This window comes from Pundamilia nyererei, unplaced genomic scaffold (assembly GCF_000239375.1).
Source record: "Pundamilia nyererei isolate P.nyererei 1_Seehausen unplaced genomic scaffold, PunNye1.0 scaffold00156, whole genome shotgun sequence".
In the NCBI taxonomy this organism is placed as follows: Eukaryota; Metazoa; Chordata; class Actinopteri; order Cichliformes; family Cichlidae; genus Pundamilia; species Pundamilia nyererei.
In genome coordinates, this window is record NW_005187557.1 from 1,362,308 (window position 1) to 1,388,907 (window position 26,600).

General features: G+C 40.0%; 1 protein-coding gene across 2 annotated transcripts in view; it reads right to left on the reverse strand.

The window, feature by feature from the left end:
- Positions 1-26,600, reverse strand: part of LOC102200994 (CMP-N-acetylneuraminate-beta-galactosamide-alpha-2,3-sialyltransferase 1-like) — a 93,248-nt gene that overhangs the window by 24,745 nt on the left and 41,903 nt on the right. For both annotated transcript variants that reach the window (XM_005745259.1, XM_005745260.1), the window contains 2 exons: positions 21,739-22,423; positions 17,198-17,391 (listed from right to left, as the gene is read on the reverse strand). In XM_005745259.1, the coding sequence (XP_005745316.1) occupies positions 17,198-17,391; positions 21,739-22,029 (485 nt within the window). In that variant the 5' untranslated portion in view covers positions 22,030-22,423. The remainder of the gene's footprint in view (positions 1-17,197; positions 17,392-21,738; positions 22,424-26,600) is intronic.

Consider the following 26,600-nt stretch of genomic DNA (forward strand, 5'->3'; position numbering starts at 1 on the left):
AATGAATGAGAGAAAGAGGGGGAGAGAGAGAAAGAAAACCAAAGGGGAGAAGAGACGGTGAGAAGGGGGGGAAAAATAAACAACTCCTGGGTTGTTTATTTATGAAGCATTTCATTTCAAACAGGAGCACCGTGTGGGTTTAACACTGCAGCAAACCTGACTGTGTGGATTAACAGCTGCTTCGTGCTTATCAATTCATGGCATCGTAACTTATTGAATGTTTATTTATGGATGAAATCAAACAGTGACTGAAAGTTTGTTGTCTGTGTGGTTCAGCGATGATCAGTTCATCTGGTGCCAGTTCCTAAAGATGTTATCAGGCAGTAAGTGTGGACCAAGCTAAGAAATGAACCCAACATGGAAGTGCCAGGCACTGCAGTTCCTCTAACAACCGCTTGAGGTGAGTCAGTCCCCACAGACCGTGCCTGCTACCTGTACCTGTGTACACACCCATACAGCTTGTGGATGTGGCTTGCTAATCAGTGTTGCTAATGTTAGCTGATATCTTGGAACTCCTCAGAGTAGTTTAAAGCTTGTGAGATCAATGGGAGAGCCACATTAGCCGGGAAGTCTGAGGGTCCTCTCCCTTGAGTTTTAAGCATCAGACACATTTCTTACATTCTAGTTATTTTGTATGCAGCATTTGAACACTTTTTTGCACAATTTTATAGCTTAAATGTCTAAAAAAAATCAAAAATAACATTATTATTCTTTTCAGCCCCTGGAGCTGGGATAGGCTCCAGGGGCTGGAGCCTATCCCAGCTGTCTTAGGGCAAGAGGCAGGGTACACCCTGGACAGGCCGCCAGTCTGTTGAAGGGCTAACACATAGAGACAAACAAACATTCACACATATGGGCAATTTAGAGTTTCCAGTTGACCTATCCCCACTAACTGCATGTCTTTGGAAAGTGGGAGGAAGCCGGAGTACCCATGCAAACATGGGGAGAACATGCAAACTCCACACAGAAAGACTCCGGCCTGATGGTGGAATTGAACTCAGGACCTTCTTGCTGTGAGGCAACAGTGCTAAGTGCACGGTGCCAACTTTATCATCACTCTAGCCAAGAACCCAGAGTGATGATAAAGTTGAGTGCATGCCGACTCCAGCCGAGCAGCAGCAGCCTGAACTTGAACTGGTAACAAAGGCAATGATGGGCAGTCAGCCTCGCAGCCTCCATTTCTATTTGTTCATGTTTTTACTGTAGAAATGACAGTAACGATCATGGTAATATTTAATTGTGTAAATATTAAAAAAAAACATTCTATGTGTGTCCTCGATTGGATGGAAATTTCTGCTGGTGCGTGGGACTGCAGCCTAAGATTTATATTGTTAACTGCTAATCATGTGACAGCATATTTCAGATCATTTTACAGAGTAGCGTGAAAGTAATGTAACAAGTAGTGTAACAAACTGCTTTCTCTGGAGTAATGTAATGTATTACTTTTACGAAAGGTAACAAGTAACGTGTAAAACTTCCCTGCTTTTACGTAACGACCCCAACACTGGTCTAGGCTCAGTTAAGATATTATATTTACATTGTTACTGTACGTCTTCATATTTTCAGTCAAGACAACTGATAGCCTTGAGACTGAAACATCACTGGAATCAGATGGACTTCAGTTTGCACTCAGGCTAGAAGTGAAAACCTGCAAATGTGCAGGTCCCGGTCCATGAGTGTGTGGAATTGTATTTTTAAATTGTTTATTTACTTACTTAAAAAAGGATAAAAACAGGAGTGTGAGGCTGATAAATGAATAATGACATCTTTAATATCAGGACTGTTTGCCTGCCGGCATGTGGTTGCACATTACTTGTCCACTTATTATTGGACAGAGTTCCATAAGGCAGCCTGATGCTTACGGATCACGCAGCATGTAATAGCTGACTAACACTTTAAAGGTCACTGGTGTTTCAGAATCCTCTCTATTCTCCACATTGCTGCTGCTTTCCTTCGAAAACCCGAGTGTCTGTACATTTTTAAAAACCTAACAGTTAAGTTTCCACTGACCAATAATCGCAATTTACATTTTTATCGAATGAGTAAAGGTATGGGACCACGAATGAGGCAAGAACTGAGATAAAAGAAGAGATGTCCCTGTGTCTTAAATGACACCAATTATGCTCATTTTCAGCCCCATATTTTCTATTCTTGGAATAGCTGTGAATGACTCCGAATTAAAAAAAAATAAAAAAAAAATCTTGACCTTATGTCTGAAAGAAGTTGTTTCATCACCCCTTCCACTGCCTTTAAACCAGCTTCTGATTTGCTGCCCTGGTAAACAAAAGAGTTGAACAGTAGGTGGGAGGAGCCAAAGCTGTTTGCCTTAAAAACAACAGATATAAGAAATATCAGCTTTTTACTGACATCATTCAGAGCAATGAATAAAAAATAATGCAAATCTTTAAGTTGACACACATTACTTATAAACATCTGTCTGCATCTGACCTCTTTGTTTTACACTTTTTTAAATGAGCAACCACCGTTGTCATTTGTAAGCATTTTCTAAGATAACATTTATTTTTACGCTAGTTGGAACATAAACACTGCATGCATAGAATAACCTGTCATATTTGATATGCTTGGAAGCATTTTCTTCGCTCCTGGAAGTTATATTACTAACACCATCTGTACGATTGTAAAATCCACCCATAGATTACATTTCAGGATTCTCTGAGCCATATCTCTCCCTTATGATGTCTCTACAACAGTCTGGCACCGCCTGCTCGGTATAGTAAATAGCTTGCAGTTGTCCTGGAACGACAGCTGATATTATCTACCTGCCTTCCGAGCACGGTCTGATGTATAGCAGCAGTCTGCTCTGTGGACACCCAAAGAAAGCTTGGCTACTACACTGTGAGCTTTTTATAGTTAAGTAGCAGGATGTTTCAATCAATTCTTCATCTAATAGGTATTCACCAGGACAGCCAACAACCATTAATGTCCTTTCCCTGACACAGCAAACACAGCCGTGCACACTCCCTCACCTCACCTCACACTTCTTGTTAAAGCAGCCCTCAACTTGTAGAATGTGCAAACACATAATGAGCACTCAGACTTGTTAAGTGAGCACTAACGAAGCCTCCCTCATCTTGTACATCACACTCGATGAGCAGTTATTAACCTTTGGATGGAAAAGTGATGGAAACTAACTATAAGCAAGAATAATCTTTTGACTGAATTACAACACAATTTGGGGGAAATGTTGAGGAATCCACAGGATAGGTTATTGCACACATCCACCAGACCCACTATGACTTCATTCTTTCTCTCCTTTACAAACACAGGCATTCACCTTCACAAGCACACACACACAAACCCATACATCTCCTCATTATCATACTCTGTATGACAAGCTGAACTGCATCCCCTCAGAAGATACAGTATCTCCTTGTGTTTCTGTTGTAAATCTTTATGCGTAGCACAAAGTGGACAAAACTGGCTTTGCTTTATAAAAGCACGTTTCACATCCCAAATTAAATTTCTTGCCATTATATATACAGATTTTAGGGGATTCCTCTTTTTTCTTCATTCAGTTAAAATATAATCGGCTGCTAAATAATTAATGATTGTATATACTGTATTAGTGTTAGCATTAAATCATATATCAAAACAACCAATTTGGCAGTCTATTTAAGCTGCAAAGCATTTCGACCCCTCCATCACTCCATATTTCTTCTTTAATTTTCTTTCGTATTTGGCAGAAAAACAACTAAACAGAATCTGATCGATCTACATTAAACTTCATCCTTTAGGAGTTCAGAGCTCAGCAAATAAATTTAAAGACTTTCAGCAAGCCTGGCTAATGAAAGCAGAGCTGGGTACAACTGAAGACTCAAAAAAGCCTTCTTGTCTTTTCCTTGACCTTAAGACGACAAAGAAAGATGTGGGGAATTCATAAGAGTATCACCGTGCTCAGCTTCACTTATTCTTGTCTGGGTGTCAAATTTTATGATTGATATATTATTAGGGACCCTAAAGCTCCCCCAAAATAGGGAGAAATATTTTTTTCCCCAAAAATTAAAAAGTCGTGCAGTAGAGGGTTAATAATGTCACAGCAATTGTTTCTTACATGTAGCTGCTTTGTTAAAGCATAACTCAGATACTTGTCCCTCTGCCCATGTTGTTTTATGGCTGTATAAGCATTTTATTAAGGCTTTCAACACTTTCAAGACTGAGTATGACTGCATTTCACCGAATTAAAAAAGGCTCATTTATAAGCCCATGGTACAAAACACTTCACACAAGAAAAGAACTTCAGAACAAGCTAAGGTGAGCTGTTATTATGGCTTCCATGGAGATATTTTCAGGTCCCTTCATTCAGTTGGGAATCTAAGCAGAACTGACTACTCTTTCATGGTTCTTTCCAATCTTTATCCATCCATTGCTGGGTAGCAATCTAAGCAGACAAGCCCAGACCGCCTCTCCCCAGCTCATCTGAGGGTACACCAAGGTGTTCCCAAGCCAAACGAGGGATATAATCCTTGGTTGGTTTGACCTACTGGGACCTCCTCAGAAGGTCAAACACCTCAGTTAGAAGGTAGATACCCAAACCACATCCACTGGCTCAGATGGATTTGAAGGAATAGCAGCAATATTCTGAACCCCTTCCAAATTGCCAAGCTTCATACCACATCTCATATCTACTCTGATAAAAAGTGTTTGTGGCAGGGATGTGGTCTCGGGCCTGCTGCAGTGGAGGGGCGGTACTGTGAGCTCTCAGAGCGGCGCTGAGGTGTGGCAGAGAGGGCAGGTGTGAGCGCTCACTGTAATGATCTTCTTCTTCTCTGTGTATATATAGTGACGGCGGAGACGGAGGAGGGTGTGTGGAATGGAGCAGCTGTTACGGAGTGACTGGTACCGAAAACAGTTGCTAAAACAAAATAAAACGGACCTGCACTTGCATGAAATCCTGTGTGTGTGTTGGGTCCCTATCACAGTGTTCCTTTAATTTTTATGCGCAGTATATTAGTCTTTGATTCATGTTTTTGTTGTACTTGTTTTCTGCTGTACTCTGAATATAATATAAAACTTTCTGAAACTGTTTACCAATTTTTTTCTTTTTAAAAGGTTCAAAATTTCTTTGAACAAGTCAAACACCAATCCCAAAGTGTACCACAGACTGAAGTACAGATTCTGCAGCCCAGCAGTTACAAAAAACAATAACTCAGAGTCTAATTAACATCAGTTATAGTGGACCCACAACAGCTGTTTTGCATGTCAACCTCACCCCAGCACATTACCGCACAGCTGTGCCCTCTCTGAACCGGATTCATCAACACTGGAGAGCAACTGAAAAATAAGCATCCTGCAACCCCTGGCCTCCATACTGACGCTTCCTGGAGATGAGTCCCTGAGACAGCTGCAATAGACATGCAAATTAGATACCAGAAGGTCCTCTGATTTATGGTTTTTCCACAAAGAGGAATGTTATGTGTACTTTTGTTTCCAGGTCACCAAAAAGTTTGCCTGAATAAGTTAATTTACAACCAGCAGTGTTTCATCAGGAAGTGTGCTGGGACATCAAACTTATGTAGCTACAAAGTAGTCCTGGGGGCTTCACACGTGGGGCTCAGCATTCCCAGCATCATTCCGTTTTAGATCAGCTGCTGGTGCTTTCACCTGCATTTAACAGCACTCATAAACACCAGGATGAACCCCTCCTTTATTGGACAGACGCAGTGAAGAGTGACAGGAAAGCGGAGGGAGACATGCGGCAAAATGGTCGGGTTCAAACCCAGGCCCGCTCATCCCAGTGAGCTAAACCGGCAGATGTGGCAGCTGTATCAAGGGCCTGGGTGAGGAATGACTTGGTACAATTATTACTGAATTCTTGAATTGTATTTTTTATTGTGTGGTGGTAAAGATAAATGAGCAGGGCTGCTGCATCTGTGAAAACAGGAGGTGATACACGGGAGACTGAGGAAGGCACTGGGGAGTTTCCAGTATAAAAAGACAAAACCTACTTAACCAAGACTGAATCACAGTTTACTTCATTCATATACAGAGATAAATCTTTTTGTTGACCTCACTTAACAGATATCTGAGGATAAATGCCAGCTGAACATATAAAATGGTATTGAGTAATAATATCTGCTTAGTTCACTCTGCTGTTTTCTTAAATGTTCATTAATGTTTTTTCAAGTTGTCGTGTGATATTTGGATTATCTGAAAGTTTTCTCTGGGATTCCCAGAACTGTCATGGATGAGTCTGCTTTGACTACCACCAACCTCAAGCAAATTAGAAACTGCCAACTTGAGGGTGTGTCTATCAAAAAAGAAAAAGACAAGCAAACATCAGTTGACACACAGAGCAGAAGATAAAAATGTATATGAAGAATATGAAGAATACGGAGGCTGCATCACCTTTCAACAGCTTGAATTTTCTCCTCGTTTCAAATGCTTTGGGAAAAATGTTGTCAGAAAAGGCCAATGCCAATCCCAGCACTTATCATTCGAATCCAGAAAAGCTCCAAAGGTGAGCCTTCTGCGTGCTGTGGTTAGCTTTTTACGGAAGTGAATGAAACAGTGCTAACACAGCATTTGCACAACAATGCCCTCTTATTCAGTAATGACACAATGGAGACATTATCACTTTTTGTGTTGCTATATCAGAAAATGAACACAACAACACTTACTGAGGGGAATATTGCTGCCAGGATGCATCCTACTACTGTAGCGTGGGAGTTGAAAGTATATCCCTTTTTTCAGTGTGTTTTAAGATATTTAAAACAAATGAAATGATCTGTTCTTGCTGCAAATGTCTTCAGGCACCTCTTATTTTTTCTTATTTTGCTTCCAAAGAGACATATTTTCCTGTCATTTTGAAAGTGGTCTTTCTGAACCAGGTTTTCTGAAGCCAAAGTTTTTTGTTTGTTTTTTACAGTCTAAGGAGCCTTGGAAAGAAAAGCACTTGGACTTCTATAAGTTTCCTTGAAGACGTTTCACTTCTTGTCCGAGAAACTTGATTTGATTTGATAATACTTTATTCATCCCGAGGGAAATTGGGTTAAGGCTGCCAGCCGTGCCAGCGCCATCTTACCCTTCCGACCATACATACATTACACAAACATCACGTGGGGTTGACAGGTCAGAGAGGTATAACAATGGAAAGTGCACAACATGAGGAAAGACGAGAAATAATCCTGAAGACCCTGTTAATATAGTACATGCATAGCTGGATGCAACACGATCAGTCAAGAGCCCAGACCAACAGAACAGAACAACAGCCAGCAAATATCCAAAGAAGAGCTTTGAATGTCCTTCAGGAAGTCTGGATAACTTAAAGAAATGACAAGAAAGCTTGCCTAAGCGTTCAGACTGTTCAGACAGACAAATATTGACTTTCACGTTTATTAAAATAGTAAAAACTCTGGTTTTAAATTGTACACTGTATGTCCATTTATGTTTGCACATGTTCCCCTTAACAGCTATACCTATTTCCAGTTTACCTTCCAAACACAAAGAAATGAGGGATGGCTTAACATTTTCGTATCATCATTGAAACACTTAGTATCAAATATTCTTTGCTGATCACTGTACATCAGGGTATATGCAAAAAAAACGAAAGAAAAAAAGATGATCATGACCCGATCAAGTGAATTTCATACAGCAAATCTAAATTTCCTACAGTGCCCTGGTGGCACTCATTTGTAGTGTGACGTAGCCTGAGTAGCAATCAAGCCAGAGACCTCAATTGTTCTTTGCCTCACAATAACACAAAGGTCCGCTGAGCCAAGGACAGCACTGATTGCAAAGTGGATTGGGTGCCCATGAAAATGAAGTCTTTAATGGAAATTTTAGGAAAAAATAATCTTTGAAGGCACCCCTCTCATTGTGCAGTAATAATAACCAGGAGGAGGAGGAATAATGGAAGGACTAGCTTTTAATACTAGATCTTTGTTTGAACTTTAAACTACTGATTACCAACACCAAAGTGCAGCTTATTTATCCTTAGACAGGGTTAAGAGGCATCACATGGAGCTTTCTGGCCATTCATCAGCCCCCAGGAACATATCAATATCTTAATGAGTCTCTCACTGAGAAAGGCAACCCCCCCCCCCCCACACACACACACACCCAACTTCTTTCTTATAAACAAGTATATAAACAAAGAAAAAGATTGAGAGAAGACCGAAGAGAAGCAAAGCGAGAAAGCATGTGCATTACTTGTGTTAAAATCCCAGTTTTAAAGCCAATTTCATCCAGAGACTTTGAGTCACAAATGCCTGCCTATTACATCTGCTGGCTCCAAGATCCATCTTAATGAAGTTATTTGCAAGGGCTTACATTATCATGTCGACTATAAGCTTGACTGATCCTCAAGTAAATAAAAATGATGAGACAATCATACATCCCAGACAGACTACTTCTATTTCAAATGAAATATGCTAGTGTACCCGCAGAGCATACAGACTACTAAGAGAATGCAATTGCTGATAGTCTCTGTTCAGACGTGCCTCGAGTGATTAGACTTTTTATAAAAATAAATTCCCAGGTTTTGTATGTGTTATAGTGGTTATTCTGGTATAGATTGACTAACATCATGACTTATCCCAATACCACCTCTAGAAATATTGAAAAGATGACTTTACCAGACAAGAAACAGCACAAAAGTTCTTTAAAAAGTGCTGGTTGATTTTGAGAGCCATATGTCACCAGTGAGCGGAGTGCTAACTAATGCTAGCAAGCAGTGACTAATTATTGAAAAACGAGCATCACAAACTTCTTGAACAGGCTTCACCACATATTATTGGACATATTATTTGCCAGCTAATTTCAATGTGCTTGAAGGATCAGTGTGTTGTGCATTCAGAGATGCTATTGTACTTTAGTTGTAAGAAGTGCTAATTTCTGTCGAGCTGATAGGCAACAAAGCATTTTTCCCCCAGAGAACTGCCTCTCACTGGATGTCTTCTGTTTTTTGGGACTTTAGAAATGGATGTGCATTAAAATCCCAGTCAGCAATTTCTGAAATACTCAGGTAATACTCTGGCACCAGCAAGTATGCCAAATTCATTGGAATAAGGGGAAGAAAGGTAATTTAAGTCACTTGAATCCCCTTTTACCTTGCATCCTGTCGATGCTCAGTTTGAACATCAGCAGGTTGTTTTGACCCAAATGGCCTAAATCCACTGAGCAGCAGCCACGTGATTGGCTGACTAGATATCATGTTAATGAGCAGTTGAACAAAAATTGTGTGTTCCCATATGTGGATAGACCTGCTATTGTAGCCAGTGCCATGTGGCTAGTTTTTGGAACTTGGTTTCTAATTGAATATGATGTATGCTAAACCTTTACCTATTAACTAATCTATCCAGTTTTTCTCCTGAAAACTGCACAACGGGTCATATGAATTCAAAATGAGGTCATAGAGACAATTTTTACACTTTACCTTTCAACCAAATTTAGCAATAAAGGGATGTCTTTTTAAAGGTCAAAGCTGATGATCTTTAATCCAGAAAATAACTTCCATGGACATCTGATGCTTGGTGACTTTTTGTTTTTGTTATTTTCCTCTCCACTTAGTTGCCATTTTTAATTGTGTCTCTTGTATTTCTATTCAGCTATTCATGAAAGTATTAATTTGTAATTATAGTTCCTCACCTTTATGCTGCCCTTTCCATTACGCTTTCCATTAAGTTTTGTCTGATATTTGCCCCTTATTACTCTCCCTTATCTCTACTACAGTGCAGGACAGATGAAATGTGATTCCACTATTTGTGTCTTCACCTCCATAAAGTTAGCTGTATTTTTACATTTACTAGACAAAAACATTGACTTTGTGTCTAAAATGTCCTTATCTGCAGATACAAACTGGAATTGAGCATAGTGTAACACTATAACATTCCCTAAGACAAGCTGAAAGCAAAAAAAACACATCTTGAATGTAATTTTAATAATTACAGTGACTTACTGGTGCTTCAACAGCATATCTCTTATAAGATTTCATCATTCAAAAGCCAATGAGCTCACTATTGTCTGTCAAAGGAAAATGCACAGCTCTTTTAATGAGTCAAATCTATTTTTTAATGAAATCTGCTGAGCAAACAAGAGGCTTTAGCAGATACGCCAGTGCCATTCAATATTCATAATAGTCTGTGAAGGAGGCTTTAGAGGATCTGAGTGAACTGAACTATATTTGGAATCCTTTGTTTTCAGCCTGCTCGTTCTTACTGGACAGTGCTCCCAGCGAGTGTCAGCCACTGCTTTAGAAATTTGCATATAGACGTCAGTCCAATCAGCACAACAGTTTATTTCAGGTTTGTAAAAAAACAAGAAAAAGAAAAGAAAAAATGTATGTACCCCTTAGTGGTCCCTTTCCTATTCACTGTTGTTGTGACCTTTTGGCTCAGCACCACAGCTTCCAACCAAGCATGACTGAAAATGTGACGCTCAGCCTACAGTAAATAAAAAGACAGCAAACATTTTCAAAGCATACGTCTAGAGGAAGCTCTTCTGCTAATAGCAAAGTAATAACTCTTGTCTTGCTGCTGTCCTGTCATTCTATAATTGAATTGGTTGACAGTATCATGCTGCTGCCATGGAGGGGGCTGCCAGAGAAGATAAGTGCAATAATATGGTTTTATACAGAGGCAAAATGTCATAGCAGGTTGGCAAAGCCATGCTGGGTTGAATTAAAAGCCTTGTAAGAATAATGCAAGAAATTTGCTTTTGGATATTTGCTTAATGGTTAATCTGTTGATATGACCATCATGCTGAATAGATTATCTATCTGTTTGCTATCGATCATAACTGAGTGCTTGTCCACAGAATTGGGCTAATGTTTGTCCCTGCTCCTCTAAAAGCATCCAATTTTTTCAGGCTCAAGTTACTATATTTAGTTTTAAAATGTCACTTCAATTTGAAGTAGTAATAGACTTTCCAAAAAGGTCTTATCTTAAAAACATTGTATATATATAGTTTTGGTAATTAATGTTACTACATTACTTAATAAACATTAGTAACTCTGTAACTACTGTTCCCTTTGCTGACAACTGTATCAACTGTATAAATAATATCAGATTAATCAACTAGTTCAGGCCTAGCTAATAAAAATATGTGGCTCCAGTAGTTTAGTGGTTAGCATTTACTTGGCAAGCAAAAGCTGGGTTTAATTCTAGCTTGACACAAGTCTCCCTTGGGATTGTGTCTGGTATACAAACATGTGGAACTACATGCTGTGGTGACCCCTGGTGGCAAGGGTGCAGCTGAAAGTTACTTTTTATCTGAATAATATGGTCTTCTTTTAGGCAAAGTTTGCACCTTGTCAACGAAGTTAGGTAGAACTTGCTCAGTTAGCAACCCACCCTCTTTTCTAGATGTGGTGACACCTGGGTCTAAAAAGCTAATATGGCTAACACTGAGGTTTTAAAGGTGGACTCTAGAAACTATTGGCTGAAACCACAACAGTAATGCTCATCTTTTGGGTATAGCCTATAGTCCCTCCTCATGCTATTCATAAAAACTATATTTGTCTGGCAAAACTCAAATGGACCATCATATCAGATGGACAACATAGTGGGCCTAACCGTAACACCTTGTAGCTAGGATAGGCTCCAGCCTGCCCATCCCTTTAACCCTGATCAGGATAAGCAGAAGAGAATAGACAGATGGATGTATGCGTTATGTATGTGTGGCTTATCAATTACTATGTTTTAGAAGAACATAAACTATTTCTATCCATTGTTATTTTTATATCCTTATATCCATTAAAGTAACTTGAAATATTTATCTAGAGTTCATGCACGTTATTTTGCACTTTCTATGGCACTGGCTGTAATTTTAAACAAGCACAGACATACCAGGCCACGCTTATTTGCTCTTTATTCCAAATTATTCTCCCTTCTCTTCCCTATTTGTGAACTATAAAACAGATGAAATGTGATTCCAAGTCTTTGTCTAAAATGTACTTCTTATCTGAATTCCCACACCAACAGGAAGTGGACTTTTGTGGACTGGTGCATTTCAGAAACCCCACCCCAAACAAAAAAACGGAGGTTTTAGTGATCATGTGCATCGGCTTATCAATTATACCGCCTTAGAAGAACAAAAACTGTCTGTGAAAGGAAGATGCAAAGGCTGCTTTTATGACTCAAATCTATTTTCCACTTCAATCTGCTGAACAAACAAGAGGCTCTAGCAGACAGGCCAGTGCTGTTCAATATTCATAATAATCCATAAAGGAGGCTTTAGAGGATCTGGGTGAAATGCATTGTTTTATTTTTTTTTGTTTTTTTTAACCCTCTTCTTACTGTTCACTAATCAATTCTGATCTGATATAAAACATTTAGTAGGTATGGTATTTAATAAAACTATTTCACAATCTGTAGTGCAGACATTATTGTTCAGAAAAAAAAACTTTGAATACTGATGAAGTTTTATCTCTTGTAGTTGCAGAGGATAATTCCGATGCAGACTGTAACAGCCTTCAGAGTTGTTAAATACTATTCTGAGAACTCCCTCTAGATAATACAAATCCACTCTCGAGGAATATACATTTCCCACCCCTGCAGCCTTTAGCTTATTCTGAGTCAGAGCTCAACAAGTCTCATTCAAATCCAAACTGCAAAGTGATAAAACAGAATCAGGACATAGCAAAGGCTTCAGTTTGGCATCAATGTTATAGTATTTGTTTAATTGTTTTATGTTTTGTGCCAATTGAAAAGTTGAAAACACATTTGAAGCAAGGTTTTGTCTTTAAGTGGTCATCCTCATCTTCTTCAAGTCATCTTTTAAATTTTGGTGTTAATCTGCTTTAAAAAAAACAAGCTGTACTACACTTCAGTCTTCAGATATAATAACTATCAATTTGATTTTTCTCCTAAGTTGTTTAAGAATGCAATCAGTGACTTCTCTACTCTGGAGAAACAGCATCAACAAAGTCTGAGCGAGCATGTTTTTTAACCCTTTCATGTACATTCTTGTCATTTATACCTCAGAGAGCAAACTCTGTTGTTTTTTATCTATTCAAATTCCTTCTCTGCTGTGCTGTAATTGATATGTGAGAACACAGAGAGCAACAGACTCTTCTTCTGTTTCTCATCACCGCAAGGCACGGGAGAAACATTATAATATTCAAACTGCATGGTTTTTATCTCCTGCATTGTTGAGGCAATTTACTCAAATGGTTATCTAACCCAGAATGAGGATGTGGGACAGTCAAATCTCTAGCCCCACCTTTCTTTCTGGAAAGCTTCACGGCAGAGCATAAATGTGTGAGTGAGACAGGACTGATGAGCGCAGTCGGCAAATCAAATACAGAGAGAGAGATATGAGTCATGAGAGAAATCAGTGAAATAAAAACGAAGTGCATCTACTCTTTTAAAACAAGATCACAAAGACACATACTTTATGTGTGCCAAATACTGCAGTTCCTCTAACGACCACTTGAGCCTCTGTGTCTCCAAACGTCATAGATGTTAAAATGAATTTCCAACTTAACAGTATTGAAATCTGTGTTTACAACCTGACAAAGAACAAAACGAAAACACAAAAACAAACTTGTTTCTATGCTTTACTCCTTTATATGTATGTTATATGTATGTTGGGTGTTTGGTCCATTTAATAGACAATAGCATTTAGCAGGTTAGCAAGTATCAGTGTCTGTGTAATGGACCCATAAATTTTTTTGTTGCATTTAGTAACTAAATGTTCATCTAAATGCAGCCACTTTTGTCATGGCGACTATGTCCATCTTTTATATACAGTCTATGGCAATAATAAGATAGATAGAGAGATAGTAGGGCTGGGCGATATAAACCTAAATTCATATCTCGATATTTTTTAGCTGGATGGCGATATACGATATATATCTTGATATATATTTTTTAAGCCATAAGGTAAGAACACAAAGAGAGTTCTTAGTCAAAGCTGTGTCCCGGATGTCACACAGGGACTTTTATTAACGTAGATGTACATGAAGAAATTACTCAAAAATAATATTATTAAATAATAATGCTCCATAAATAAAAGAAAACAATGTTGTTTTTGTGCATAACAAAAAGCTCACAATTGTGCAGTCAAAATGTAAACTAAAAGACGCTGAGCATAATAACAAAGACAGATTTCACAGCTGCTCTATTCCCATGTTCTACTGTGTGGCTGACAGCCTGGAGTTTGAAATCTGCTTCGTAACCGTGTCTCTTAACAGGTGCCATTTATGGCCATAAGGCGCAATGTCGGTTTTTGAGAAAATGAAAGGATTTTAGGCCATGCATGTCGTTAGCGCGGTTAGCTCGCGGTTGACGGCGTGCAGCCCCACGCACGGGCGATCCGCGGTAACTCGTTAACGGAGACTTGTCGTGTCCATCTTGTCGTTGCCTGCGGGTGAAGTGATGGGGGAGGAGGAGTTGTGTTCAGTGAAGGAGAGGCGAGGCCCAGTAACGTTGCATAGAGACAAAAGTGGACGAAAGAGAGGCAAACTTGTGGCTCCACAAGTATAATTATAACGTAACATAGACGATATAAACGATATTGTCATATCTTATATCTTGTATGAAAATATATCGATATTTTTTAAAAACTCGATATATCGCGCAGTCCTAAGAGACAGATCATTATTAATCCATTGGGTAGGTTCCTCTGGGGAATTCGGTTTCCAGTAGCAGAACACCGATAGAAATTTGCATAGTAAAAGTTTTGTTAAGCTGAAAATTTTGATAGTTAACTGCAGAACTTTTGTATCTTCTGTGGCGGTAAATACTGGTTGGACTGAACAAGCAAGAGCTGCTTTTGTTAAAAGCAGCAAACCCCTCAGTTCATTTTTAAATCCAGGGAAAGAAAAGACATCTGACGAGGCAATAACAGTAAGACAAGGATGCCTCCAGGTTAATAAATTATGAAATGAAAGAACAAAGACAAAATTAAAAATGATAAAACATCTGGCACATTTAACCAGGTTCCTGGGCCGACTTTGATTTGTTGTACCAGCAAAGTAAAAATTATTTTAGGGGCATAACCAGGAATGATGACCTAAATATTAGAAATCTTTCACTGCCTTAATATTCTACCTCTATATCTATAGATCTATCTCTAAATATAGAGATGAGTTTAAAGAATGCCAGATTCTCACATTCCAAGAATACACACTGAGAACAAGACCTCATAGAGTCAATGGTGCACTCAGCCCTGAGCAGACTTCTTTCAGTATTATCTCTAAATTAAATGGGAAGCATATTTTGGCTACAGTGTTTTCTAATCATTTTACTGCACGACTTTCTGCTCTATTTGAGTTTGTCGTAGCAGTAATTAGCTGGAAAGAATATATTCATACGATATAGGGAAATAAGTATAGTTAATATTTTAATATTATTTTGAACTTATGAAATATCTAAGAAGTAGAGTTTATTATTGAAATATACATGTTGCTTCAGTGTTGGGATGTAGGCATGCCTGATGTTCTTTATGGTAGTCATAACAACAACCAGCCACTTGAAAGGCAAAGTAGCTAAGCTTCAGCTAGCAATCATTATTATTGATGCCAGCTGCCAGCAAACTTTCTTCGTCTACAACTAATAGACTGGTTATAAATGATGGATGAAACTACAGTGTGGGCTTCAAAGCAGAAGCCTTCTTGTTAGAGTGCAAAATTTAAACCCTGTCTGATATATTGACCTTGATATTTAGCTACTTGCTGATCTATTGGTGTCTGCAATTATAACAAGCGATAAATGGGATTTTAAAAAGTAAAAAAGAGAAGGGAGAAACACCCTTCAACCATGTAATCTGGGCTGATATTACACATTTTGTCCACCAGGGGCACTCTGCAACTTGGCATCACACATGTTTGGAAACGCACAAACAAGGAACTGATCCTAGCAGAGTCAGGGAGAACGTAAACAAGTACTCCACAACTTCTTATGACAATAAAATACCTTTATTCTGCACCCCCATATTTCTATTCTTAACTAAAAAAAAACAATAAAAATACAAATAATTTCACATAAAAATATTTAGAATGTCTGTTTATGTTTTTGACAGCTGAAAGATTTTTAAAGCACCAAATATCTGTATCATTTCATATATAAGACAACACATTTTATCGTTCTAAAATATAAGTGGTGATCTCAGTAAAATAGTAAATGGCAACAGAACCTAAATAAATCCCAAAAAAATGTAAGCAAGTTATTCATTTTTCAAATTTACACTAGTCTGTAGTTAGTAAGCTACTGCATCTACTGTGGCTGTTTAAAGCTGTGCTCATCTTTACTTTCCCTGCACTGCCTGTAAGCACACCTCCTCACACACCACATATCATATATGGAGATGTGCTGACAAAAGACAGATGGAGCAAAATAATATTAATCTAGTCAATATTAATCAAATGTTCTCTAACCATGAGTGCAATAAAAGCAAATATTGCCTTGAACATAATGAAAGGGAGTGAAAGAGAGAGCTAGAAGCGTCATCATCTGAGCTCTTCAGTTACGTCGGAATACTTAACCACAGTTTGCAAATAAATCAAAAACTACCGTAAAAATAAGAAGAAAAGCTTTTGGTATCGCAGGTTTGAAAAACCTCCAAGCTACTGAACCTTCAAAATGACCTTCCTCCGTGGTATGTTAGCTCTCTTACTCCAAGCTAAAGCATGGCACACTTAAAGGCAGAGCAAGAAAGAACTGTATCAGTCGCACATATCGACCTGTCCCAGATACCCAGTGTTTTTAGTCAGGAGTGGAGCTGTACCAGTAGGCAGTAGGCCATATTATTAGTCAGATAATTCCAGGGTAGAGACATCCAGCTCAGTTCAACCATGGTGGGCTGTGATGCTGGGCCTCCACAGAGGGTAAAGCTGCTATTGTACCAGGCTGTAATTATACTTTTTAATGTTGTTTGGTTGGGAATTTTACATGGAAGTCTTGCTTTTGGAATCATCCTCATGTGCCCATTAGGGGAACTGCAATTTTTGACATTTGTGTGGCAGTTTTCAGCTCAGAGGTTGCCGCTTGCTTTTCTTTCTTCTTGTTTTTTTGTAATTCTGATGTCTAACGACAGGCTGCACCAGCAGCTACCTTGCCCTCGTGTGATGCTTTCATAACATGAACTGACTTGTGAAGCTTGAAAAATTAAATTCAACTCTTAAATTCACTCTGCCCAAGCAGAGTGAAGCAACAGATCCACAATTCAATTTTCACAGTGCAGAGTAAATAGAAGTGAGAGCTTCAAAATCAAACCTCTGATTGACGTGTTTACTGACCTTATGATGAAATCACTAGAGTCGATGAGGCCACCGTAATGGGACCCCTTCAGGTTCCCGGAGTTCCCCACGACGGCGCAAGTCCTGCAGCGCTCGGGACCGGCATCCATGTAAAGCACCTCATCGGGGATGACTTGGAACAGCTCCTCCACCACTTCGTTGAAGTTGGCCGGCTGCCTCTCTGACTGCAACCACTGGTGACAGAGCACATGCAGGCCTCAGAGACAGACACACAGCTCCAGGGCCACTTTAAGTAGAAGTGATTGAACAAGGGCAGTGGAGCTCAAGACACCGAGCACATTTCTGAAAGAACCTGAGGGGCGGCTTAGCTCCGTCTGCGGGGGCTCTTTTGGCCCTGCTTTCTTCTGGCAGCTTTGAACTCGGAGAGTCAGCAAATAAGCGCAGGAATGTGCGTGTGCTGTCTGCTGAATGGATACAGGACATTCTACATCAATCTAATTTTAAAGCATGGCTTTGGATACATGTGGTTCAAAATTTTCATTCAGCCTTTTCTATCATATTTAAACAACTGGGCAATAAGGTTTTAGGTGGACAGCAGGCAAGTTTAGAATATGCAGCAATTGATGCAGGAATTACATTTAGCTGTGTAACATGTAAACTGTGACAGCTCCTTGGAGAAAAGTGCTCAGATGCACCTTATGGTCATGCCCTTGCCTTGGAGCAGAGCAGGCCACACCATCTGGCCGGGCAACCGTTGATATGTGATGCTTGCCTCATCAAGCTTCCTGTGAGAAGCACTTTCTGGAATGAATAGTGACAGGAGGCAACCTTGCAGTAATTTGCCTATTCCTGCCTCTAATTGGACATGGTGTGAGGTGAATGTGGGAATACTGGATGCCTTCCACACAAAGGTAGGATCATTTCTGTGAATAGCTCTTTCTGATTTAGAGAGCTGCAGTTTAATGATGACATATAGAGAAAGTAAACTATATATTGGGCTGGTACATAAGTACTTATGTAGATGGGGCAAGGGATCCATAAAACACTAAGCGCCATGGTATCCAGCGACCGTGGATTCCTTTTTATGTTTGCTGCGTTTTATGTTCCCCACACGCGACAGGCCAAATGTAGGGGGCGTGACATCCATTAAGATTTTTTTCCGGTGGAGAGAAAATGGAGGTTGATATGGGGGAAATCTCAGTAAATAACAGTAAAAAAACTGGATTTCCTGTCACTCTGCATCCAAGGGCTTCTACTCTCAGGGGGCCATTTAGTCAGTGATGCCCAGCAATCACACAGGTGACAAAATCCATCTTGGAAGAGGCAGAGATAACAATTCCTCTGCTGACTGCCATGTCAAGTCATGGTGCTCATGTCAAAACAAATACATTATGTTTAGTCTGACACTAGACAGTTGCCAGATGGAGACTTCAGTGACTTGAAAAGACTGGGATGCACTGAGTTTTCACTGTTACAGTAATAGTAACATTAAACAGAGACTTTTATGCTTTGTCTCATTTCCTCTCATGCATATACAGTGGGGCAAAAAAGTATTTAGTCAGCCACCGATTGTGCAAGTTCCCCCACTTAAAATGATGACAGAGGTCAGTAATTTGCACTAGAGGTACACTTCACTTCAACTTCAACTCTTCCAGACACTAAACCAAGGCACAATGTACATTTCAATTCCTTTAATTTTAAATATGTTTATATTGTCTATCCTGTAAAATAGTCAGATGTCTATTCATATTAATGTACAGAATTCACCTGCTTGCTGCTACTACTGCACATTCACCCAGTGTCTGTCAGTCTGAAGTTTGCCAGAGAGCACATGGATGATACAGCAGAGGATTGGGAGAATGTCATGTGGTCAGATGAAACCAAAGTAGAACTTTTTGGTATAAACTCAACTCGTCGTGTTTGGAGGACGAAGAATACTGAGTTGCATCCCAAGAACACCATACCTACTGTGAAGCATGGGGGTGGAAACATCATGCTATGGGGCTGTTTTTCTGCCAAGGGGACAGGACGACTGATCCGTGTTAAGGACAGAATGAATGGGGCCATGTATCGTGAGATTTTGAGCCAAAAGCTCCTTCCATCAGTGAGAACTTTGAAGATGAAACGAGGCTGGGTCTTCCAACATGACAATGATCCAAAACACACCGCCCGGGCAACAAAGGAGTGGCTCCGTAAGAAGCATTTGAAAGTCCTGGAGTGGCCTAGCCAGTCTCCAGACCTCAACCCCATAGAAAATCTGTGGCGGGAGTTGAAAGTCCGTGTTGCTCGGCGACAGCCCCAAAACATCACTGCTCTCGAGAAGATCTGCATGGAGGAATGGGCCAAAATACCAGCTACTGTGTGTGCAAACCTGGTAAAGACCTATAGTAAACGTTTGACCTCTGTTATTGCCAACAAAGGTTATGTTACAAAGTATTGAGTTGTATTTTTGTTATTGACCAAATACTTATTTTCCACCCTGATTTACGAATAAATTCTTTACAAATCCTACCATGTGGATTCATGGATTTTTTTTTTCACATTCTGTCTCTCACAGTTGAAGTGTACCTCTGGTGCAAATTACTGACCTCTGTCATCATTTTAGGTGGGGGAACTTGCACAATTGGTGGCTGACTAAATACTTTTTTGCCCCACTGTATGTTACAGCGTTGGATGCTCATCTTAAGTGTGGCCGAGATTTCAAATGATGCGAGGTTGAGGTTGATTTTTTCAATTCTTATCTCCATATGATGTCAGTAGAAAAGGATTTACAAAACATAGTAAAACATGTTCTGCTGTTTAGAGTAGGGCAGCCCATTCAGAGGAAAGTTGTCACGAAGCATTAGCCAAACCTTTTCTGAAAGAAATGAGGTCCTGTACCTCACACTTTTTGTCACTTGCAGTGATGAAAATGTTATAATTTTGGTGAAATATTAGTCAAGTTAGTGAACTTCAAATGTTTGTGATTTGGGAACAGAGCCATGCGAGATAGTTGCGTTCCTTGTGGTTTGTTATTACAAGGAAACAGACATACAGTGTTACCGATGTTTTTGTTAACTTTCTAGCAACAAAGTCACTAAAGTAAAGCTTTCTGAAAGCTCTTGTAAAAGTTTACTGCTAAACTAGTTTTATGACTGTTTAACTGCCTACAGCAGGGGTGTTAAACATAAGGCCCGGTGGCCAGAAACGGCCCGGTTTGAGCTCAAATCTGACCCACTGGATGGGTTTGGAAAATGTGAAATATTTTTTAATATGTTTTACAACATTTACTGATAATTAAGTTATAACCTTTAATACCACACCAAAGTATTTACATTAACGATAAACAATTCTGCTATTTTTTTAACTACTGACTATAAAAATTGTTTTTTTTAAATGGGTATGGCTAAAAAAATAAGAAACAAGGGACTTTCTGTGAATTAGCAGAAACTGTTTCATATTTACCGGACAGTGAGAGCAATGAGCTACCTGAACTTTGCAATTTAAGTCCAAAGAGTCATGTTGGCAAATTTCCTTTCATTTACCTCAGCAACATTTCTTTATCATGTAGAAAAACTGACATGTACTGTTAAAAATTTAACTTCTTTTCCTTATAATAAGATATCTACATGTATATTTAACCTTCTTTACACTGACTTCACTGGTCCCGGTGTCCAACACATGCCCCCGACGCAGGGGAATCAAATTTTGATTCCCCTGCGTCGGGAGCATGTGTTGGGCTCTCCAAATCACAAACAAAAAGGATCTCACATTCTTGATTTTTAGTTCCCAAACACTTCTTATAATGACTTATTACTCCTGAAACTTTGGAAGTTTTAGCTCTTTAAACAGTAAAGTTACAGGAGGATACAAATAATTATCAGGCAAAATGTTCTTGGTTTGTTGAAATAATCCCATTGAATACCACGTGAGAACAATAAATGTATGATTTTCTGTTGTAACGCTCAACAATGCAATGCAACAACACTCATTTTTCACTTTTTTACAAAACTAAAACATCACTACATTCACGTCTACTTGACTGTAATGGAGGCGGAGTAAACTGGATCCCTCCCTGCTCAGCGAACACTCCCGACGCAGGGGAAACAAATTTTGTCGGGGGCACCATCCGCGGTACAACATCGGCTCACTTAAGTGGCCCAACACTAAGGCCTACAATGTAACAGGAGTTTGACAACCCTGGCCTAAAGTGTGATGGAGACAGATTCCAGTGAGTGAACAGTTCAAGCATCTTTTACACTTTCAAGTCATGAATGGAAAATGTCTCTCGTTATCTACAGATTCTCTGGGAGAGAATTTCCATATTCTCCATCTTGCTTGTTAAATATGAACAAATTGTGCGTGGGAGTTTGCTTCACAACTTGATCCTGGTAAGGACTTGTTGGATTTGAAACAATCAATGTGGCAAACACAAATGTGTCGTGGGAGCATTACAGCAGTGTGTAAACTCTGTTCTTTATTCATGATCTTTCCTTTTCAGCACCTCACCTTCTCTCGAATGCTGAATGCGCTTTTTTATTACCAATCTTGTGTAGAAACAGCATTGCAAATTCCCCCCACACACATCCCCTGAATCTTACCTGCCACCACTTAAAGGTTTCATCCGAGAGGGCACTATTCTCTCTGGTCATCAGAGGGTGGATGGACTGGTTAAAGCGTTCGGCGAACCACGGGTCATCCTCCAGCTCTGCTATGCACTGACGACAGGCACACAGCCCTTTGGAGAAGAAGTTGTCCGACAGGCGAAATGCGTACTTAAAGAAGTAGAGTGAAGGGTCCCGGAAGGTATAGCTGAACAGGAAAGTTGTAAATGTAATCACACAAAAAAGGAGAGCAAAAGTCCTGATTTTCCTGACTTTGAGCAGAGGCATGTTGTCGATAGTCAAATTCCGCTTGTGGGAAACTCCGAGAGCGCAACAGAAAAAAGCAGCATCACGATAAATCTAGAGTCCAAAAGGTGTGAGAAAAGAGCAAGCCCATTGACCACATGGAACAGGTGACTCAGATGTGTCAAAACACGGCGTCAAAATGACTTGCGGTTATTTTTCAGACAACTCGGGGTTTCAGTCAAAAACGTCCTTAATTAAATCCATCAATGTGACTTCTTTGCAGATTCCTTTCAAATCAAAGGAAGATAAATCTGCTGTGTGGTTCTTCCAGCCTGGTGGTCCCAGGTTTATGAGTGTAAATCCGATTTACTGACTGCTCTGATGTTGACTCTTTGAGGTCAGTGACTGTTGTGTCATCCATTGTTTAATAATCCACCTAGAAGGCAAATAAAAGGACATTGTGTAACATCGACTTCTTGAATTCCCCCAGCTCACTGACAAACCACTTAAGCGTAGGGTTAGATTGCATTTTATGCTAAGAAAGCCTAGAATCACAGATTACAACATGTTACCCTTAAAATCAAGTTTTTTTCCACCATTCTGGCCTTACAGTACCTGTATGATAGGATATCCATTTGTGTGTCAAATAGGAGAATTCCATACATAGGTTTACAGGCAAACCTAATACTAACCCTAATCCTAACCAGCTGCGGTCTCAAGGCTGGAGCCGAACAAAAACACCCTGATAACGACTGTGTTTAGTCTGTTCTTCCCATTCCATGCAAGGCCACCTGGATTGGCTGGAAGACTGTTTACTTAGCCTAGCAGGGTGAAGGACACTGTCTCTGCCGAACTCTGGACACGCACACACATACATCTTATAAATCTTATTCCCTTCCGATGCTGACGGTGGATCAAGGAGACCAGCGCACAGGCTGCAGGCCCGGATATACTGTCTCAATCGGCTGTCTCTCACCCTTTACCCATCCCTGTTGCTTGTCATGTGTTTCTTTGGTGCATTAAGAGTTTTTTTCATGTGCTATGTGCAGAGGTGTTTTTTTCTGTTCTCAAACTGATCTCCCTATTGGAGCTCAGTCTGGGGGGAGTTATTTTTTTCTCTTTCCTCATGTGGTGCATTTTTCCATTGTTATACCTCTCTGACCTGTCTTCCCCATGTGATGTTTTGTGTAATGTATGTATGGTCAGAGGGTAAGACGGCGCCGCCATTGCGTGCAATAGGTCGGCAGCCTTATGAAATTTCCCCTTGTGGGACTAATAAAGGTATATCAAATCAAATCAAATCAAACACATTGCCAGAAAGCTGGTGGCTCAGTACACATCACAACACACATTCTTCAAAGCTGGCTTCTTGTAATTTCACAGCACTAACAGTTCCAAGAGGAGACTGTACTGCAGTACAATTTGCAAGACTGTGAAAAATGTTTTCTTTATTGTTCTGTTGTTGCCAAATTACACAGGATGCATCAAAGTCTTTTAGCTCTTAAAAAAGACCATCATCAAAAACCATAAATGTCTTCAGCAAAATCATATCAGCTTTTCTGGAATGAAACAGGAAACAACCGTAATCCCCTTTTTCATCCCCCCACTCCCCTGTGGCATACATAAAAAGACAGACTGAACATAGAAATCATTGATTAACTGGAGAATAACTACTTTTTGGTTGTAAAACTCCAGTACGAACAGTCACGCTGCTGTTTTCATCCATGTTTCTTTGCAGACATTAGTATTGCAGTTTTGCACTTGCCATCAGCCACATTAATTAGGAATATCAACAATGAACTAGCTAGCTACCTAGCAACCTGGCCGGTTGGCCAGTCAGCTGGTAAAACACGAGAAACACGAGACAGGAAAACCTGGAGTCTGCTAGTTAGCATCGGGGAAACATTTAGATAAAAAAACAACTACCTTGCTACTTCCAAAGGTGGGTTACCAACAGCAAGACCTGCTTGTCGGTACTACCATGCACTACCGGATACTACCATGCGAGTGGCAACATCAAGGGTTAAAGCAGGATTAAAAATAATTCTTAGACTTCAAAATGCACAACCTAAAATCAGGGGCAACTGCCATCATTTATATACCGTCTTTGAGACCAAAGCATAGCTAGTTAGTTGGGATAAGCTGACAGATACCACTTTGGTGATATTTACTCATCTCAACAATCCCATTTTGATGTCAAAAAGGCATCAAGGTACAGATGCATGGGGACAAGTGTTCGGTTGGCCCTAGCTAATTGGATTTGGTGTTAAATCTTCTTTTTCTTTTATAATTAGACACATTCACATTCATTCGTCTAGGCAAAATAAGAATATTCCCTTCGGAGGGTAGATTTATGGTGAAACTTCACTTTTAAGGAGACAGCAGATCAGCACATCATTACATCATTGTTACAACATTAGTGGTTATTTGCTTCTCCAGCTAGTTTGGCCTCTTCCTTTAGCTCTGACCACACTTTCAGGTCATGAGTCCACTGTGATGGTTGCAGCAGCTAACGTCTGGATTAACTTGCTTATTTCATGCCCACAAGAAGTGGGCAACTTGCTGTCACGGAGTTGACCAAGAACACCTCCGAATATCAAAGTATTCTAGAGTCAAATGTGAGGTTATCTGTCTGGCAGCTAAAGCTTGGCCAAAATTGCCTCGTGCAATAAGACAATGATCCCAAGCACAGGAACAAATCTACAACAGAATGGCTGAAAACAGAATCCAGGTGTTAATCCAAGCAAACCTGATCAGGACCATTAGAAAGCCCTACATAACAAACATCTCAAAGAACTGAAGTAACGCAAAAAAGAGTGGGACAAAATTCCACAACAATTTGAAAGACTAATAAAGTCATGCGGAAAATGATTAACTTAGTGCTGCTGAAGGTTGTTTTACAAACGACTAAATCATAGAGTGTATTTGGTTTTTCACAGGACTGCTTAGAATCCCGTGAAATGTTCTGTTTTGCATGGCTGTATAATGTATGGTTTCAAAACTAGTGGTTGAACAGAATAAAAATCTGAAAGTCTTTTTTTTTTTTTCCCAGAAGGATCAGAAGGGCTTCCCACTGTCCACAGGCCTCTAGGCCAGGGGTCTCGAACTCCAGGCCTTGAGTGCTGGTGTCCTGCAGGTTTTAGATGTGTCCTTGTCCTCCAACACAGCTGATTCAAATGGCTAAATTACCTCCCCAACATGGCTTGAAGTTCTCCAGAGGCCAGTTTTAGATAACCACAGGATGATATCTAAAACCTGCAGGACACCGGCACTCAAGGCTTGGAGTTGCCTACCCCTGCTTTGGGCCAATACCCAGAATACACACTGGATAATCCACAAATCCCAGCAAAATCAAGACCAAAAAACCCCTAAAAGGCAAACACAAAGAAGAATTTGACCACGGTAATTATTTAGAGAAACTGTGATATAATATGACAAGCCCTGTGTTAAAATTCAAATACATTTACAGCATGACATGTAGTGTCAGTGAAAGCGTACTCAAACTGCTCCATGAGGGGTGTCTGCTAAAAATAGTTGGGAAGCAATAGTAAAAACCACGTTCAACCTACTACGGAGCCTATAGAGTTATTCAGAAACACACTGCTGATAAAATTTCCAGAATATCATTAAGTATTTTTTGGAGCGTGGCTTTTCTTGACGCACAAAGCAGGCAGACCTCCTGGGGTTTCATTTCCAACATGAAAAGGCCACCTCTGCCTTTATCCAGGGCCCGGGCTTCATTGTGATGTGCAGTGGTGTTTAGGATTCCACAAATACCTCTATATTTAGGTAACAGCAGATTCACACTGGTGATAAAATGCATTCATTGCAATGCAGGTCAAAAAAGACATCAGAAAAATGAACCCTAGAAAACATGCAACCTACCCTTTGCTCTTAACAATTTCAGAGCAAGCCTGCCATATAGAAGATCTGTGGGAAACTCCATTACAACGAGAGAAAGGCTGCAGGTCTTTCCTGATTAGAAATTGATCAGGTCATTCAAATTCCACCCTAGAGGGAAGCAAAGAGGATTGGGCTTAAGACTGCCTGAAAAAGACTACACAGCGACACAGCTTGCCTGTTGATTTCATTCTCGCTATCGGAGCAGGAAAACAAACTGTACAGGCATTTATCTGCTGCACTGACACAGACCAATGCACAGGCAGGCTTAGAAGTGATCCCGTCTGCTGTTTGAGAGTCAGTAACTCACGGCGCAACACACATTTGCATAGAGCCCAAGGTTGGTTATTGTCAAAGGCAGCGAGTTTGACAAGGATACCTGGGGACACGTCTAATGGACATATCAATGAAGAGGCCTACTTCTATAAAACAAGCTGTTGACTCCACTCAGTTTGAAGCTCTTTGGCATTAAGGGTGCAGGTAGATGGGAGAGTGAGCAGAATTTATTCTCAAACAGGTGGCGCCTCCCTGCTTTTGACAACACACAGACTGTCATCTCGCTCCTCTGACCTTGTCCGACTGAAGGCTGGCAACCCTGCGTTGATCAAAGATTGCCAAGCTGAGACAGCAAAGCGTCTGTTCACACTTCACAGACTCCAGGGGGGTTTAGGGAGAGAGAGGGAGGGAGAATGAGATGGGGTGGCAAACAGTAA